Source organism: Nestor notabilis, unplaced genomic scaffold (assembly GCF_000696875.1).
Source record: "Nestor notabilis isolate BGI_N333 unplaced genomic scaffold, ASM69687v1 scaffold7653, whole genome shotgun sequence".
Taxonomy (NCBI): domain Eukaryota; kingdom Metazoa; phylum Chordata; class Aves; order Psittaciformes; family Psittacidae; genus Nestor; species Nestor notabilis.
Window position 1 is genome coordinate 35,272 of NW_009921424.1, and position 17,805 is coordinate 53,076.

General features: G+C 37.1%; 1 protein-coding gene across 1 annotated transcript in view; it reads left to right on the forward strand.

Moving 5' to 3' along the window:
* The window catches only part of LOC104403097 (synaptotagmin-1), a 93,539-nt gene that overhangs the window by 19,040 nt on the left and 56,694 nt on the right, over nucleotides 1-17,805 (forward strand). The window contains exon 4 of the mRNA XM_010011137.1: nucleotides 1,489-1,656. Coding sequence (XP_010009439.1) covers nucleotides 1,489-1,656 — 168 coding nt within the window. The remainder of the gene's footprint in view (nucleotides 1-1,488; nucleotides 1,657-17,805) is intronic.

Genomic DNA, 17,805 nt, shown 5'->3' on the forward strand with positions numbered 1-17,805 from the left:
AGTAGAGCAGAAAGCAGGGAGAGGGAGCAATCCTTCACAAGAGCTGAGGACATCCTTGGTAGTCTTGAACAAACCTGGAGGCTGAGGCTACTTTAGACATAGTGAAGGGAGGAAGCATTGAAAAAAGAAAGGTAGCTAAAATAAGCTTTATTGAGGTCAAGTTCCAAAACCAAAAAAAACTCCACAACTAAATAATGATGTGTAGTCTTTTCATGCATTCCAAATGACCAGGATCCATTAAGTGGCATTATAAACTGATGGAAAAAGAAACTTTAGAACATTTTTCTTCTCCTTTTTTGAGTCTGCATAAAAATAAAAGTGAAATTATTTAGTATTTTGCCTTCCACACATATTTGCCTTCTGTAGCTTTTTAGAAGTTACACATAATTTGCAGATTCAAAGTAGATTTTGCTGTAGTATTTGTTACAATACATAACCCTGTGCCCACTGAAACTATTTTACTCAGTAATGGAAACTGGAGCTGGCTCTCAACTTGTAAAGATCCTTTCAAGCATTATATAGCATGTCCTTGTGTTATTAGTAAGTGTTTTAAAAAGCAAGTTGAAGGCAAACAGGAACAGAAGGCAACACTCCTCGAGTTTAAACAGACTGGAACATACAGAGGTTAACAAGGCCAGTTATAATGCCACACTTTCATTTCTGGTTTTGTATAGACAATTAATAACAGAATGTTTACTGAAGCCCATCGAAACTATTTGTACTTGCAGAATATATTAAAATTGACCAAGTGTTCAGTGTAAGTCCAAACAATCCCTAAATCAGACCTTTCGAGACAGCCACTCAAGTGTAGCTTACCTGAACTGCACATCTTCATCTGAATATTAAAATTGTGACTCATAAGCATCCTAACTCACAGCATCTGTCCAAAACATCAAAACAGCTGGAGAGTTAGTCAGAACTTGGCCTTCTGCCACCCCAGTTTCTAGCTGTACACTTTGACTTAGAAAGCATTTTAGTGTCTACGGTGTGAAAGGTATAATAATGAAAAATATGCCCTGGTCAGTAATAGGCAGTGGTACTCTAAGAGAACTGTTTAGTGTCTAATTACTCTGTGTCAGGTACAGTAAGCCAGTTCTGGTTTTTTCATCAGTCTGGGAGCTATCCATTTCTGAGTGATGACAGTTGATTTATTGAGGAAAAGACACCATTGTGTAAAAAGTTCATGTGTCTTCACTGCAAATAATTGGGCTTTCTGTTTGAGTTTCATCATCCACAAAACGATTTGAAGTAGAATGAGAAAAACGCAGGGAGTGATGAGTGAGCTGCCACATTGCTCTATCGAGTGCCAGAGCCTGGCCTCAAAAAATACTGCATCTGGTGACGCTGAAACAAATACACCTCATAAGTTTCTCTGCAGTTCAATTTACCCAAGATGACAGCTGATAAACCAAAGAAATAGATTTGCATTGTAGTGGACTGATCTTTATTGTCTCAGATACAGAGTTTGTCATTTTCTCGTCTTTGCAGGTGCCATACTCCGAACTGGGTGGAAAAACTTTAGTGATGGCAGTTTATGACTTTGATCGTTTCTCCAAACATGATATCATTGGAGAGTATAAGGTTGCGATGAACACAGTGGACTTCGGCCATGTCACTGAGGAATGGAGGGACTTGCAAAGTGCAGAGAAGGAAGAGGTAAGAAACATCAACCTTTTTTCTTTTCCCCCAGAACATTTTTATCCCTAGCCAGAGAAAGTCAAACTAGCAACATTTTTTTTTCTGAGACAGCTCCCATCTGTTATCAGCATTTCTCAGGCTTACTTCGCCTGATAAATTTTTGATAAACATCTTTTCCAATACTCATTGAATGGCACAATCTCCTTTGCTAATCCTATTTTCAATCTTTCTGATACTTTGTGCAACATATTAAGAAAGTTTTCATGAGTTTGACTTTTTCTCGAATTGATGCAGTTTAGGTACATAGAATTTGCATTTGAATTGTAATTTGCTTTGTGTACTTAGGCTTCTTTGTGGCCCTGATCATTCTCAATGTTTATCTCTCAAGGCATCTTATTGTGCCTGAAGTTAATGGTAGGTTTTCCCTGAAATACCTTACAGTTTTATTCAGCTGCTATGCAATAATATCTATTGATTAGAATTATGCATTTGACAAAGACCTTGGAATGGCATCTCACTCAAATATTAATCATCTTTTCTATTATCCTCTTTGTGCCAACATCCTGTGAGTTCATTATTTAGTAGGTATGGTGCTAGATTTACACAAGGCACTTTTTGGAAGTATTTCATCACTAAATTGTGCATCCTGTGAAATTGTTCATACTGGCATATCACCTTTTTGCTTATTATAAGAGCATTTTGTACTCAGTTTTACGTTATTTTTCCTTTTGATTGCTAGATAATATCTGCCCACTCATAATAGTCAGAGTGCACAGCATGCTTCAGTTCTCTGGTGGGAGAAGAAGAAATCTGAGTCTGAGTTGTCTAATTTAGCTAATAAACTGCTTTGGATTCAAACCTTAGTTTCCGTAATTAAAGGGACAGTCCCTGGATTAAATCTTTCATTAGTACAAATGGCAAAACCCTGAATATTGTGTATAGGTTATAAGTTGTGAAAAACTCAGCAGGTGCTGAGCCATGCAGCCATCTCAGGTTTTCAAAAATGGTAGATTTTGTCTTGCCTTTTTCTGTGATTTCAGAGACTGTCTTTTCAGATGTTTTTCTTCACTGCTTATTGACTTGAAAACCACTGCTACATAGAGACTATTCTGCATGCAATTGTTTCATAGTGACAGCATTTGCAAGGCTCTCTTACTGCATATGCAATGGTACCCATGCTATATGGGCCACTTTCCTTCCACTCTTACAGCTAAGGATGAAAATTTTAAAAAAGATTTAAAAAGTTTGCAGTTCAAGGGCCCTGTTCCTTTAAGGCATGAGCATACCAGAAGGCTAGAAATGTGAAACTGGAGTGTGTTAATTCTTACAAACTTTATAAATTGGACTTTTATTGCATTATTGTGTGTGATCTTAAAGTGTTTCATGTTCTTCTATTTCAAAACACATAAAATAAGCCAAATACTACACAAGGAGAAATTGAAAATTTACCTTTTAAGTATAACTTTAAGCTTCTAGACTATAAGCAATGATATCCCCATATGCAACTGACTGATAACATCGTATAAGTTAGTGCGGGGCTTCTTCTGTTTTATGGCATAGAACATTGCCTGTTGAGCTTTATAGCTCATGTCCACAGTAGGACCTTGACTCAGTTGCTTGTTTACTTCATAAAGTTCATATCCTGTTAATACAAAACAATGATACTTGAAATAGATAATGAACAGTATGAGCTACTTCCAAAAATGCATTCTGACTTGGAAAGAACTCTTTATTAAAACAGAAGGAGGTAATAAAAATAAATAATTCTTAAAGTATTTGGATCTTAGAACAGTCTTACAAGAGCTTTGAATAGTTTGCAGTAGAGATGAAATCTGTGTTGTACAGTATTTGTGTTTTTAGAGCCTAAGTGAACTGATGGATGTATATTTTTATATCTGTTTGTCTTTTGTCAATTCTAATATATTTGCAATGATAGTCAAGTCAGCTAGAAGAAAATAGCTTTTCTTAGTTCCCATTTGAGTCTCTGTCCTCACTTCTCTTCAAATGTCAGGTACTTTATATGCAGAAAAAACACTGTCATATTTGTAGGTTTTTTATAGACCCTTTTTGAAGTTGATACCTATGTGTGGCTTTTTTATTTATTTCTTTTCTTATTATATATTATAGAAGAACCTAGGCAATATCATCCTATGAATACATCATGGAAAACTGTGCTTACACCAACTCTCTAGATATTTTTTTCATAATACAGGAGATCTGTTTCATTTTTGCATCTCTATGCTCATAAACATGCAAAGCATCCAATAAATATGAGAATATATCATAATTTAGGTTAGTTGGACTCTTTGTTAATCTTATTTTTCTATATACTAGTTGTAACTTTTCCGCAACAGCTCCTGAGCTCACTGTACAAATAAAAAGTGACCCCACAGAAACCAGTTACTCAAGATGTAGGTAGGCTAAGCATTTCTAATCTAAATCCATTTCAAATCCACAATCAAAATCACTTATTTTTGCTCTGTTGTGGAACCTCTACTTTTGTTGTATGTATGTTGAGCCTAATTCAGAGAATTGCTTAGCCTAGGCTGGAAAAGAAATCTCTATAAGGAACCAAGAGTCTGTCAGTAGTGTGGGAGCTGTTTCACACAAAATGTCATTCATATTTCCATATTTGACTACTGCCAAGTACCTCACTATCTTTGGTGTTCCAGCCCCTGCTCCACAACAAAGATGCAAAGTAAATTCTAGTGCATAGGATGGGGAACAGTGAGGGATGAGAAAGGTCCTGTCTCCATAAACCAGTCACCAGCTGACAGAGCGGATTTTGCAGAATTCAGAGCAGATACAGCTGCAACCACAAAGTAGCCTGGCTTCAGAATTAGCAAATACAGTACTGCACATACAGACACTGACATGATTTACCTCTGCCAGTTGTGTAGCAACAAACACATGCCTGTTTCTTGGTAGTGATCACAAACATGATATGGTGTTCTGGCTTACTGGTTGTAAGAAAACATGACTAAAAAAAAAAAACAAACCTATGCAACTGGATTTCATCAGAAAATGTATGACAAACATAATTCTATTGCTACCAAAATAGCTTTTGTAGACTATTCTGCATGCTAAAATTGCATAATGAATTTGTCATTGAAAAGCGCATCTGTATGTGGTCTACAATATTTGAAGAATGACATGTTTTATTTCCTTCAGCACTTTTAGGTAAGTTTGTCAGTTCTTAACAACCTAGTGCTAACTAAAATTCTAAATATGTTTGTAATTAAGTATCAGATGCCAAACTATCCTTTATGGTTTTATTATGAACCCTAAACAACATGCATACCAAAGCACATCAGTGGCAGTTGTCACCACTCACTTTTAAAGAACCATCTAGGTGGCATCAGTCAAACTGAGTATAAAAATCTTTTTATTTCACTTCATGTTGAATTCAGTTGATGCTCATCACAGAATATACAATTTAATTAACACTGCAATCATAGAGGGCAAAATCATTTTACGAGCAGTTACTTTTCTTTTTGCTAGTAAAGTTCCATTGTACGTTCTATCATTTTTTCTGAAGGGGCCTGACATTGATGGCAGAGGATGAAGGTTTAATGAGATATTTGAAGCTCTATCTCCCAGAGCCCAGCGATTTGAATGGCATCTCTCTGACACTGCATTCTCTTCTGGGAGAGGTCTTACTAATATATTTATGCTGGTGAAACACTTTAAAGGTGCAAGGCTTTATGTAAGCATTTGTTATGTCTGTGAGAAGGCTTTCAGAATGTGCAAGTCTGTGCAATGACTGCTAAATATTGGAGAGGCCAATACTTTGAATCCTTTTTCCCTGACGGCTTTTAGCTCTGCTGTCTTTGTGAATACATGGAGGTGATTCGTGTACCAGTCCTTCAGTCTCATATGACCGAGAGCATGGAAGGGAAGAGAGGTAGATACTGAAAGGTTATTCACTCTTACCAAGTGTGACATATAATGGTTTGGGCACAGAGTGTTAAAGAACAGGTCATAGGAGTTTACTATTCTGTATCATCTACCAGAAGTCACTGCCATTAACTGTATCTGAGTAACACTGCATCCAGTATCTGTTATCATTCCAGTGCAGAAGGCTAGACAGTCCTCTTCTTTGCTCACAGCAGTGTGAATCATGTTGAGAGTCATCTTCTGAATACCTCAACTGATTTCCCTCCAGACATTTTGTTATTTGGCACTTAAATTGAAAACCTGTTATAGCAAATATTCCGAGACATTTTAGGGAGTATAAGGAAAAGCAAAACCAGTTCTTTCTCTTGAAAGTGATGGAGGAGCAGAACCTTGTTCTGTGAGGAGAAGGATCTTCAACCTGCCAGTATCCACCACCAAGAGTTCTGCACACCTCGACTGCCGGCACATAAGACTCTATGCATTATCTGATCAGGCATCTACCTTGTATAGGTTACATGATGGATGCATGCTCATATCACAGTGCATTGTGATGGGTATATTGTGATGGCTTCTGAGTTAGAAGTCTGCTGGAAAACACCAGCAAGATGCACAACAGCTTCTCTCCTACGTGATGCACAATCCCAAGCAGGAGGGATGCTGCAGTACTGCCTTGCAAAGGGGTGAGATGCAAGTGGTTTGCACCTGGGGAATTGTGAAGCTTGACGTGCCTTATTTATGAGGTTTGTTCTTTCCTTCCTCTTCAAAAAATAAGAGTTGAAGGAAGAAGATGGGAATGTGGGCCTGAAATGGATGTATTTAATATCTCAGTATGCTTCATAGAAGTGGAGACTGACAAAGTTAGTAAGCTGCCTAGCTTATTGAATCCTCAGCACTGAAACTTGCAGAGAGCTAAGAAAAGAGGACATTTTTACAAATGCCACTGTCAAATCACAGCAGCAAATCACTGTCATTTTTTGCTACATCAGAGATGGGTAGATGATCTAATAGGCCTTTTCCATCTCTAATAATAATACTTAGTTCTTATATAGCTTTGCAGATAGCACAGATAGTGCTTTGCAAAAGAAAGTATCATTATCCCTGTGGAGATGCTGTCAGTATCAGACAAGTTTTAAAAAGTGAGGTCTCCTTTATTTAGCTGCTTTTTATGTTGGATCACTATGTTTTCTGCATGGTGTTAGAGTTTTCTCAGGTTCACTTCTTACACCAAATTAAAACTTGAAAGTGGTAAATCTAATGAGGTGTTAATTTTCAAGTTTGGTGGCAGAGTTCCATACAGTAAATGTTCAATGTTGAACTCATGTTCAGTGTTTTAAGAGCAGCATCTGTCCTGCAAAGGAACTGAATTGGAGAGTGACACAGAGAACAACAGAGAGGTTCTTAAGTTTGAGAATAAGCAAGCCTGATTTGAAATTCATCAGCAGTTAGTTAGATGTGTTTTATCTTGAAATTGAAGATGTTAAACTGTTGTGATTTTAAAGGTAAAACCATCTGACTCAAATAGAGCAGTTACAGTACTGTTTCAGGCTATTAGAATTAGGCATTTCTTTTCTTGCCTTTCATACTCAAACTGCTGACATTTCCATTATATACCTTTGTTGAGAATTCTCTTTCTTAACTCCCTCTCTGGAAGAGACACTTACCTTAGGAGGTCAGAGGCATTCTTGTGTTGTAACAGAAAGAATGTAATTGGCTGACTTGAAATCAAAAGGGAACTTGTCTTCATTCGTCTCAGACTGTCTGACTTTAAATTCAAATACAGAGGACAGTAGGCAGGAAGTTGTTCAGTGATAGTGTTAAATTCAGGCTCTGCTGGGGCCCTTCTGTTTCTGGAAAGTACTCATTCTGAGATCAGAAGAACTCGTATTGCTTGTTTGTCAAAAACATTATTTGTCTTTCAAGTGTGGAAGGGTGTCTTGAGGTTAAATTGTGCTGACTAAGTGGATTCTACACTTGGTCCTAAGCACCTAATGATCCATACAATAAATAATAATTGTATTAATGTTTATTCTAGACAAGGCATATTCTTATAGATCTTGTAGAAAGTTATAAGGCTGAAGAAATTCCTCGCCTCTGCCTCTTAATGTTATTGGGGGGGAGGGGTTATTGCTCAAGTATAGGATATTTTGCAGTGCTTAAGAGAGGAGAGAGGCCAGACCAGCCAAGGAGTTCAAAATACTGGATTTGGATGTAAAACACACAGTGGCATTTGGAAAGCAATGATGTTCTGAATGGTATTTTTAATTTAAAGGTTTCTGAGAAAGATGCTGAGAGGGATTGAAATCATCTTAGATTAGAAGGCTTAAGAAGAATTTGTATCACTTAGATGCTGGAAGTAATCTCTGTGTAACTGGAAGTGATTCAGACAGATAGCTGATGTATCTATCAGTCATTTGCATGGGTTGAAGTATATTCCAAGTGGAAGGCACTAAAGCTACAATACAAAGGTATGTTTTGGATAGAAGCTACAGAAAGAATTCCAGGGAATACAGCCATGATCTTGGAGTACTTACAGTTATAAAACTCTGTAATCTGGAGGGATAGCAAATGCACCTGCAGAGTCAGCTGATTAGTGTGAAATGGCCACAGAACATGCTATATATGAAATTTTCCTGAATTGTTCTCCACCCGGCCTCTGGCATACTTACTTATTTTTCTGATTACAGGCATCAGTGAATGTATTAAAGGCAGAAATTGTATTTCGCACTGGGATTCTAGGCAGAAGCTTTGCAATAAGCTAGGGTAATACCCATTTCCCTTTCTCCCCTCCCTTTGCAAACCAGCAGTGACAAAAATTGTTATCTGATTGCTGTTACAAACCAGGATCAGGAGCTAAAGGAAACTGTCAGATGGCTGTATCAAAATACTCCATCATAAGCGTCATTAGAAGGACCTTCAGAACGGAGACCAGCTTTTTAACAGTCAGAAGGAAAGAGCAGCTCTCACAAAGCAGAAAACAGCTTTTTCACTAAAAGGTTGAGGCATAGGTTGCCTCTCTGGTCTCCTCACTTTGTTGTGCCCACTCCATGTAGAACTAAAAGATCTTAGTTTACAGAAGCATCAGATAAAGACATATTTTTTGAAAAGGATAAAGATTTAGGAATAGTGGTCTGAGAAAGAAAGGGATTAGCCATTTTCTTCATTTTTTTCCTCTGTCAGCTCTTAAACACCAATTTAGACCATGTTGGGGATTACCATAGTAACCATTTAACCTCTTTTCAGAGCCTGTTGTGTTTCAGTAAAGTTCAACAATGAGCTTAACTGGTATTTGAAGCACTTTGTACATGTGACAGGAATTAGCGCTAAATAGCTTTCTTTTAGAGAAATCACAGTTAGAATCTAGAACATAATAATGTATTTTTAGTTTGGTGGTATAGGCTTTTAATTTTTTGTGCTAATATTTTAAAAGGTAGAGTACGTGAATTTAGGATGTATTACCAGGTCTTATTTCTAGGCTTAATGGATGACAGACAGTGATAACTGTCCTACAGTTGTCTGTTCAAATGTGTCATGAAACTCAGCCTTCCACCAAGGGCCAAAGAAACTCCTTACATTGGCTGATATGTTTGTTGGTGTGTTACAGATGATGCAGCTGGATGGTCTCAGTGCAATCAACCCTGTACTTCTTTCCTCTTTCTTTTCCATGGCCTTCTGCAGCTTACTCTATGACTGTTATCATCATGACTAGAGAAACACTCAGGACATGATGATTTAAATTAGATTCTAAAATCCTGTGAAATAGCATAGCCTTTTTCTCTTGTTCATGTCTAATTCAGTCTGGGCAGGATGCTGTTGTACAAAATAATAACTTGCAGAAAAAAAAACCCTTTTCATAGAGTATCTCTTTTTCTGCATTTTATGTATTCTTCTCATGTAGGTTAATGGAGAGGTGACATTTCCAGTTTTTAAGATCTTGCAGTCTACAGCATACACACAGTTCTTTTGAAGGACTAATTATATTGCTAGTATTTCACTTTAAATCACACAGATCAGAGCAAATATTAGTATTATTGGATGTTTATAGATAACTCTATATCTACCTAAGATTTAAAGAGATTAACAAGATAGATGCAAATGCTTTTCTGTACTTATCTCAGGATGAACATTTATAATGTTTGGGCTATACAATTAAAATTTTTCTAACCTCTCAGCCATTTAGAATGCCAATAGCGAGGAATTTTACTTCCAGAATGATGCCACTGTCTAAAAATCAAACCGTTCCTCTCCTCTCTTTCTCTGTCTCTCAAGACTTTCATGTCACTGGCCACACAAAGGGAGAAAATCATAAAATGTTGACTGATATCTCAGTTTCATACTCTTTTAGGTTTTGGGTTTTTTCCTTTTTTAACTTGTACCATCATTCTGTAAAGTTCCTTTTGCTTTTTAGTATTCATGTTGACCAGAGATCAAATTTCTGTAAATCTCTCCATCTTCTCACTTCTCAGAATATTCTTACTCTGTGTGTATATGCACACATGACATGTAGTCCTGAGTATGGAGCAGAAATGCCTGGGCTTTCTGGAATCCAGTTATTTTACCTTTGGTTTTCCATATGTTCTTCAGTAACCATGAAAATTAACAGGAAGTTCTCTGATGACAAGTCCATCTCAGGCTTCAAAACTGGCAGCAGCTCATTTTCATGTGAGTGCCCCAAGGTCTGCAGCTGACATCCCCTGTCTGTTAATGCCCAGCCCAGAATTAGATAGCAGCAGATTATGCTGAAAATGTTTTGACTCGTTCAGACATTCACATTAATCAGTCAGGCCAAACGTTAATTTTCTGCGATCTTTTAGAGCAGGCAAGCTTTCCAGGAAATGTGGGTCATTTGAATTAATTTTGATTACTCTGATTATTTTTGCTTCTACTTATTGTACAGAAAATAGGTACAACTGTTACAAGTCCATGACACAAAGTAAGAGCTGCAGTTCTTCCACAGCACATCTCTAACCCACGATTTTTGTCATAGTAAATTTTCATCCCTGCATTTTCTCTTTATATCATTCTTAAACATTAACTTGTTTTTGACAATGCATTAAAGCCCTCCAAAAAAACACATCTGTAACTACATGTACCATGTGCATGCTTCCCCATTCTTGGGGTTTTTTTACAATGAGGACCAATTTGTCTCATTGCAACTTGATGATGTTTCTCTAGATACAGAAACATACTTTTCTACATACCCTTTAAATCATTAAATCATTAAAAATCTCTTAAATTGCATTATTATTTCTTTAGAATGTTTGCTTGTGATACTAAACCGTTAGTCATTTTCTTAATGGAGAACTGTGTGTGTTTAGTTTTATCCATCAGCCTACAGGAAAAAAAGCACATTTTGTGTATTGAAAGATACAATTCTATTATTAAAAAACATACAATCCAAAAATTAGTATTTTCCAATATATGATAATTGTCAATGAGACCAGATTTTAATTAAGCTCTACTAGATTTGCTGCAGCAATCATACGTTCCAGAATGACTTGAGAATATTGGCTTCCTGCTTGGATTTCAGGTGTAGAGTTCTACAATTGGCATAAGTTCCCATGAGCACAAACACCTTACCCATTATGTACGAATTTAAGGCTCTGAAACTTTCCTGTTTATATGTTCCCTCTCATGAAAACTAGCTGTTAATCAGCCTTCAAGCACAATCCCTACATATAAAGCTGTGAATATCTTGTGTATAAACACTGGTACATGCCACTTTTAGACTTTTTAGCTCACCTGTTCATTGATTCCTTCAGTTTGTTGCCAGAAGGCATCATTATATGAGCTCTTACAACTCACTGAGGATGACAGCTTTTTAAATCTGATCTGTTTTATTTGCATTGAGCTAGACTAGCTAACATAAACATTTTCTTTCTGGGGAAAAAAAAAGAAGTCCCATTTCAGAAACCTTTGTTCTGTTTAGAAATACTTCTATTTCCTATCAAATTGGATATTTTTCTAACTGAGGTGAGGTAGTCTGCCCTAAATCTGGAGGACTCCTAGATCTTCAAGGAACATTTTAAAGAACCTCCTATAATGAAACTCAATCTACAGAACAGGCAGCATCCAGGAGATAGTAGTGTTCCCTCAGTGACAAGTTGGGAGGAAAGCGGCATAAGGAAACTCCCTAACAAGCTTGAAAGTTAGACCTTGCTTGGTTTTGGAGCAGGGAGTTAGAAACCCTCTGATTCTCAGCCCATGGCATTTTGTCCTGGCTGCATGTTCTTAGACTGCAAACTCTGAAAGGTCAGATTTCCTCATGGCATCCTGACTTTCAGTATTATCGTGCATGGTTTTAGTATAAATGCACCAAAACTAAGTCTCCCATGACATTTTAATACCATCTAATCAGAATTTTGTAGAAATTCTACTGGAAAATTTTGTGTGAGACCTTAATGACAAAGGATACAAAGAGAAGGCTGCTGACAATAGACCAGCATTCATTACAGGCAGCTTTGCACCTCACCTAGAAAACTCTTAGAGAGTCTTCAAACCCAAAGAGTTTGCAAGTTACTGATTTTAAGACATCAGTAGATGGAGAAAATAACACATCCCTTATAACTTCAGCAGTTACTCTGTCTCTCTGTTAAAAGTGTGCTTTATTTGTGATTTGAATGTTACTGGATTCTACTCCAAGTCATTGATTCTTATTATACCCTTCTTCAGTAGATTCAAGCCATTTAATACATCATGCTTCCTCTTCTCTATAGTACTTATGCAGCACAATCAAGTCACTTCCGATCCTCTTTTCAGAAGTTGCAGAAATTAATATCTGCTATGTTTTTCACGATCAGGCTTCTTCTCCATTATTTCCAATAGGAGTTGCATCTTTTTACCTCCTTTGTAATTTTCCACATCTTAAAGAAATAGATATACACAAGAACTGTGTGCAGTATACTTTACATCTTTACCAGACAGGCAAACTCACCAACCACTTCTGCTTACTTCTACTACTGAATGTTTTGTGCAGCATGACACTAGCAGTTCATGGTCTGTAGCTTATGACCCTAAATCCTCAGCAGGAGGCACTGCCTTGTGAAATACATGTCCTGATGAGGAGATACTTGAAATAGTCTTGAGTTCTTTGTCTTAGGATGTAGAATTTTTGCTTTAGGCTGTATGAAAATGTACTCTGTGTGACTGGTTACAGCTAAGTGATTTAGCTTTCTGACCAACCTATTGCATTATTATTTACCATTATGATAATTTATGTATCACCTGCTTACTTTATCAGCACAAATGTCTTCCATATCTATAAAAGCAGAAGTAGACCTTGAACAGAAAAATAAAAATACTTGCCTGTTTTCCTTCATCGACCAAATTTACAATGTATTAAAAAGTGAATCTGATTTTAGTTGAAAAGACTTATTTTCCATAAAACCATGTGACTTCACATTAATTTTATTTCATAGCCTTTAAATCAACTTTAATACAAACTTTTATGAGTCCTTCCTTTGTTTCCTCCGGGTCTGATAGAAGGCAAATGTCTGATAGATACTGCCTTCATCCCATTTGGCCTTTTTTTAATAAGATGGGCATAACATTAGCACTGTTCCAGTCTTCTGGAATTTCCCTTGTGGTCTAAGATTTATTAAAAATGAACATCATTGAGCCAGAGATCTCATGATAAGTGCAGTCTACTTTCCTAGATTTTTATAGACGACTGTGGTGACCTCTTCCTTTATACTGAAGAGATTAATGAAATTCAGTGTGTGGTACTGATTGCTATGATGACCTTTGATAAGGTGTCTTGTTTTTCAAAAGAATGTCTTAAGAGTATTTTTCAAAGTGAAATAGCCTTCACTTTGGAAGGAAGTGGAGTAATAAAAGAGGGCTTTGCTAGTATGTGTTTATCTAAAAGCTTGAATATCTTTCAGTAGTTTCATAAAAATAGATTTCTGAATTCTTAGTTTAAGAAGTTGATTAAGAGCCTGGTAAGGGTAAGTCGATAGATTTCAATACATTGCATTAGTTAGAAAGAACTCGAACTGAGCACAAATACTTAATGAGCTGAACTTCAAACTTATAATGCAAGGCGTTGTAGAGGGAGGCATGTATTAGTTTCTTTATTTCAACTGGAATCATACACAAAAATACTGAAATTATCTGAGAGAGTGTCTTACTTATTTCTGACTTCCCCGAAATTAGGAAGCATTAGAAGAAGAGTGGCTCTGAGCTTTTCTGAGGGTTTTCAGCTTGCCTCTTTTCCAGCTGCATATCCTTTACCCCATCTCATATTTTTAGGCAGTTTTGATACTCTGGAAAAATCTCCAGTACACAAATTAGTAGAAGAGGACAATATAAAAAACTTTCCAAATGGAGAGCAATGATATGGAAATGGATTTCAAATCCTGCCTGTGCTAGTAGCACAGAAACAGTGGATAGAAATAAAAGATGACATTGACTTGGGTGAAATATACATGAAGGAAAGTCTTCTTTATCTTGATGAATTACAGGTGGAGAACTGTCTTGTTAGAAGACTTTACCTGTCACCTATTAATTTACATCAGCTGTCTCTGGTTTTCCCATTAGCAAATACAGTTCCTTTACATTTTTCTGTGCAGTCCCCCAGTCTGTAGTCCTTTCCAGGTTACCACTGTGGTTGCAGTGGAGTGAGGATCCTGACCTGCTTCTATTGTGAAAATAAAGGTATGAGATGGTTTTCACACAGAATTGTGTTGTATGCTGTCCTGGAAGCATTCTAAGAAGGTTCCTGTAAATTTAATGGAGAGTAATGCCTTAAAGAGGATAGATACTCAGATTCTTGCCCTGTTCAGAGGAACTCCTTAAGCGCATGCTAGGTCCTCATGTGTCCCACTGGCCTGCTTCTAGCTAACCAGCAAGTCTCTAGTTTTAAAACAGCGATGTCATTGCTGCCTTTTGCCTAATTGCCAATTTAGGACATTATGTATCATGTCAGGTTTGCGATTGGGGTCATGGAAGGGAACTGGGGAATATTATGGAGGAACATGAAAGCTGAACTGGTGTTGCAGCAAGTAAGAACAAGAAAGGTGGACGTCTACCTGCAGGACTTGAGTGAATCAGGCTGTGCTAGTGGCACTGCAGAAAGAGCCATTTATTTATAATGTAGCTGGGACTGACACAAGATGCAAGTTCTTTTTGTCTTGTTACAGAGGAAAGGGAGGAAGATAGCTGGCTACAAAGGTAATATATAAATTTCTCTGGGTTTCCCTTTGTGGTTCTTGTAGAACAAGTAAAAATACACTGTATGGCTTCAGTAATGGAGGTACTGAATTCACCTCATAGTCTTTCCCTGCGGTTGCTGAATTTCAGCAGCTATCTTGCCAATCATTCCCACCCACTGGTTTGTTTAATCTGTTTATTCTGACTTTCATTAATCAATAATGTATGGTCATTGTAGCAAGGACTCTGTTCATGCCAGGTTTTTAATACAGTATTGCATCCGGTGATACATCTTACAAGTAACTGATATTGTTCTTAGTTACAGTTCTTTGCTGCCTACCAATCCTTTATATTTTCGGGTGTATGCTGCCATTTCAGTCTCAAACTTTGGAGTCAATCACTTTTTGAAACTAAGGCGCTCTTAGTAGTAGAAACTACATTAACTAAGTATTAAGGTGCCTATACTTACTACAAGAGATGTTTTCAAATCAAGTAAGGGTACTGTACTGTGGCTTCCCACAGTAGGGGACAGGAGGAGAGGGACTTTCTGTAGAGTGACTGCAATGCACATATAATATTCTAATAATTATGGAAAAGCTTTGTGATTTGACTTCTTATGATGTCTGATAAGCCAAAAAAAATAATCTTTCAAGTGTATTACATTTCCTTTCAATGTTGTACTTGGACTACTCACTAGAAGACTAGCCTTGTGACATGCTATAGTTAATAAGTTTTCCATGCTGTCAAAAGTAATAATATTAATGTGCCATTCAGTTAAATTAATTTTGTTTTGTGCACTGGCCTGCATAAATGTGAGTGACATTTAGAAATATGAGCGGGCAGGAGCTGAGGAGAAGCCAAGTGGCAAAACAGAGCAAGATGCGCTCATTAAAACAGAGCAGCCAGCTGCAAGCATTTGTAGGTAGGCAGAATTACAGAAAACCAAGCATGTATATTTCTTTTAATTCATTCTTTCCTGTCTCATTTATTTCAGAAATTCATTTTCTTGTTTAATTAAGAACTCTGTATGTTTGCTACCATGGTCTCTTGTCTGGAAATCAAAGAGTGCATTTCTGCTAATCTTCGATTTCAAGTGCCTTCAGCCACAGTGTTTCTCATTTTGCAAGAGGCAGCTGATTGTAATGCTTTTAAACCGATGACCGTGAAGTGTCATTTTCTACTACTAATAACAGTGTTTTCTCTTTCCATTTCCTCTGCTTTTTAGAAAGCAGTAATAGAAGTGCTTTCTCTAAACAGTTAAAAATGTAATGAAGAGGACTAAAAGGAGGAAGCTGACAAAACCTGACTTGTTAATTTTTTAATAACATTGACTGGTTCAAATTATTGCCCAACCTGCTTTCAAGTCCGATTTACCATTGTGTTGGAGAATATTACATAATTAGGGCAGTTAAAAGAAATACAATCTGCTACCTTTCTCTCTATATATTGCAATAAGAAGACAGATTTTTGAAGAATATCTATGTCAAGTAGTGCTGTTCAGAGGGATGGGGGGAAAGAAAAAGAAAATAGTAGATTTTTATTTCCACAGGAAGATCCTGCTAGGTCTGCTCCCTTTAAGCAAAGGTAAAAAGCAGTGCTGGCATACAGGATTGTATCACAAAGGAGTCATAGAATAGGACTGTAGTAGGGAAACCGGTCGAAAGGAATGTGCAATTAAACTGTTTCTTTTGGCTACTCCTCACTCCTACTTTATACCGTGACTGCATCCCTACAGATACCACCTCCTGATATCTTTAATAAATTCTCTTCATTTGAAAGATAGCTCCCTGTCTGCCCTAAAACTAATCCGTTTTAAAACTTCACTCATGGACCTTTGCTTCTATTTCTGTTCTCTCTTCACCCAGCATCAGTCTCCTTTCCATCTCTTCTTTAGCCCGTTGTCACTGCTAGTCCCTTTTTTATGGCATCCAAAATGAGCTCTCTGGATCTTTGCGTCCAGAACCCTCTGTTTCTTCTGAGATCTCCTGCTGTAACCTATTTCAGTTTGCTTTGCTTCTTAATTTACTCATTATGTGGCTTGTAACAGAACACTTTACATTAACAGTAGCTTTCTTTTATGGCCAAGTTTGCACATTTGAAGAGAGTGTAACCTGTGAATACACTTCTGAAATAATGTTACTAAAAGCAAACAGGAGAGACTTTTGATCACAGACACTCTATATTTCCATTTTGTAAGACAAGTGGATTATTCCTGTGAATAAAGAAACATGCAGTAGGGCACTTTCTGTTCGTGTTTAATTGTTTTAAAATATTTTCTTCAAAATCGCAGGAGGTATAATCATGAAGAAGGTTCTTCCTTCTCTCCAGAAGCATTAAGAACCACTTTACTGCTAGCTGTATAAGAGCATGGCTGCTCTGTTCATGGGCATGAAATTCTTTTAGACAGCAAAGGAATTATTCTGCTTGTCGGATTAATGGCTAAATTGTTAAAGTCCTTAAGTTTATATTGACTGGGTTTATAGTTAATGTTTTGCAAGTCTGAAATAACTACTTCTATAATCAACCTTTTGATTGAAATTGCTGGGGAGAGCTCTGCCTCTCCTGTTTGTTCTCAGTACTTTGTTCCAAAAGTAGTTCACAGACTTTGGAGGTACAGTGGTACTTGGTGTGCAGACATAATCATGTGGTAGTCTCCAAAAGTGCTATAATAATGGACCACATTAGCTCTAGCTTTTTTTTCTCTTTCTGGTTCTTCTTTATCTTTCCCTGCTGCACCATCTATTTCTAGCCTATTTATGCAAACTGAGTTTTAGGAGCTTCTTGCTCTCTTCCCACTCCTTTGCCTAATTGTGGCAGAATCATCTTCATATTGTGAGGTCATCTGGTCCCTGATTAGCAAGCGTAAAAGATTGTTTGTCTCTTCTGACCCTATTGCAGGTCTGAAATTTTCTGCTTTGCTCTTTAACCATGTATTTATCAAAAATGCAATGCCTTGGAAGCTGGTAATACTGAAGACAGTTGTTGTTGCAATAAAATTTCAGGTTTAAAGAAAAAAAGGAAACCAAACAAACCACTATTTCCTTTTCCCAGTATGATCCCTATTTGTCCTAGGGGGAGTGGAGGGGCAACTCTTTCCACTTTGTAGATCCCAGCTATGCGGAT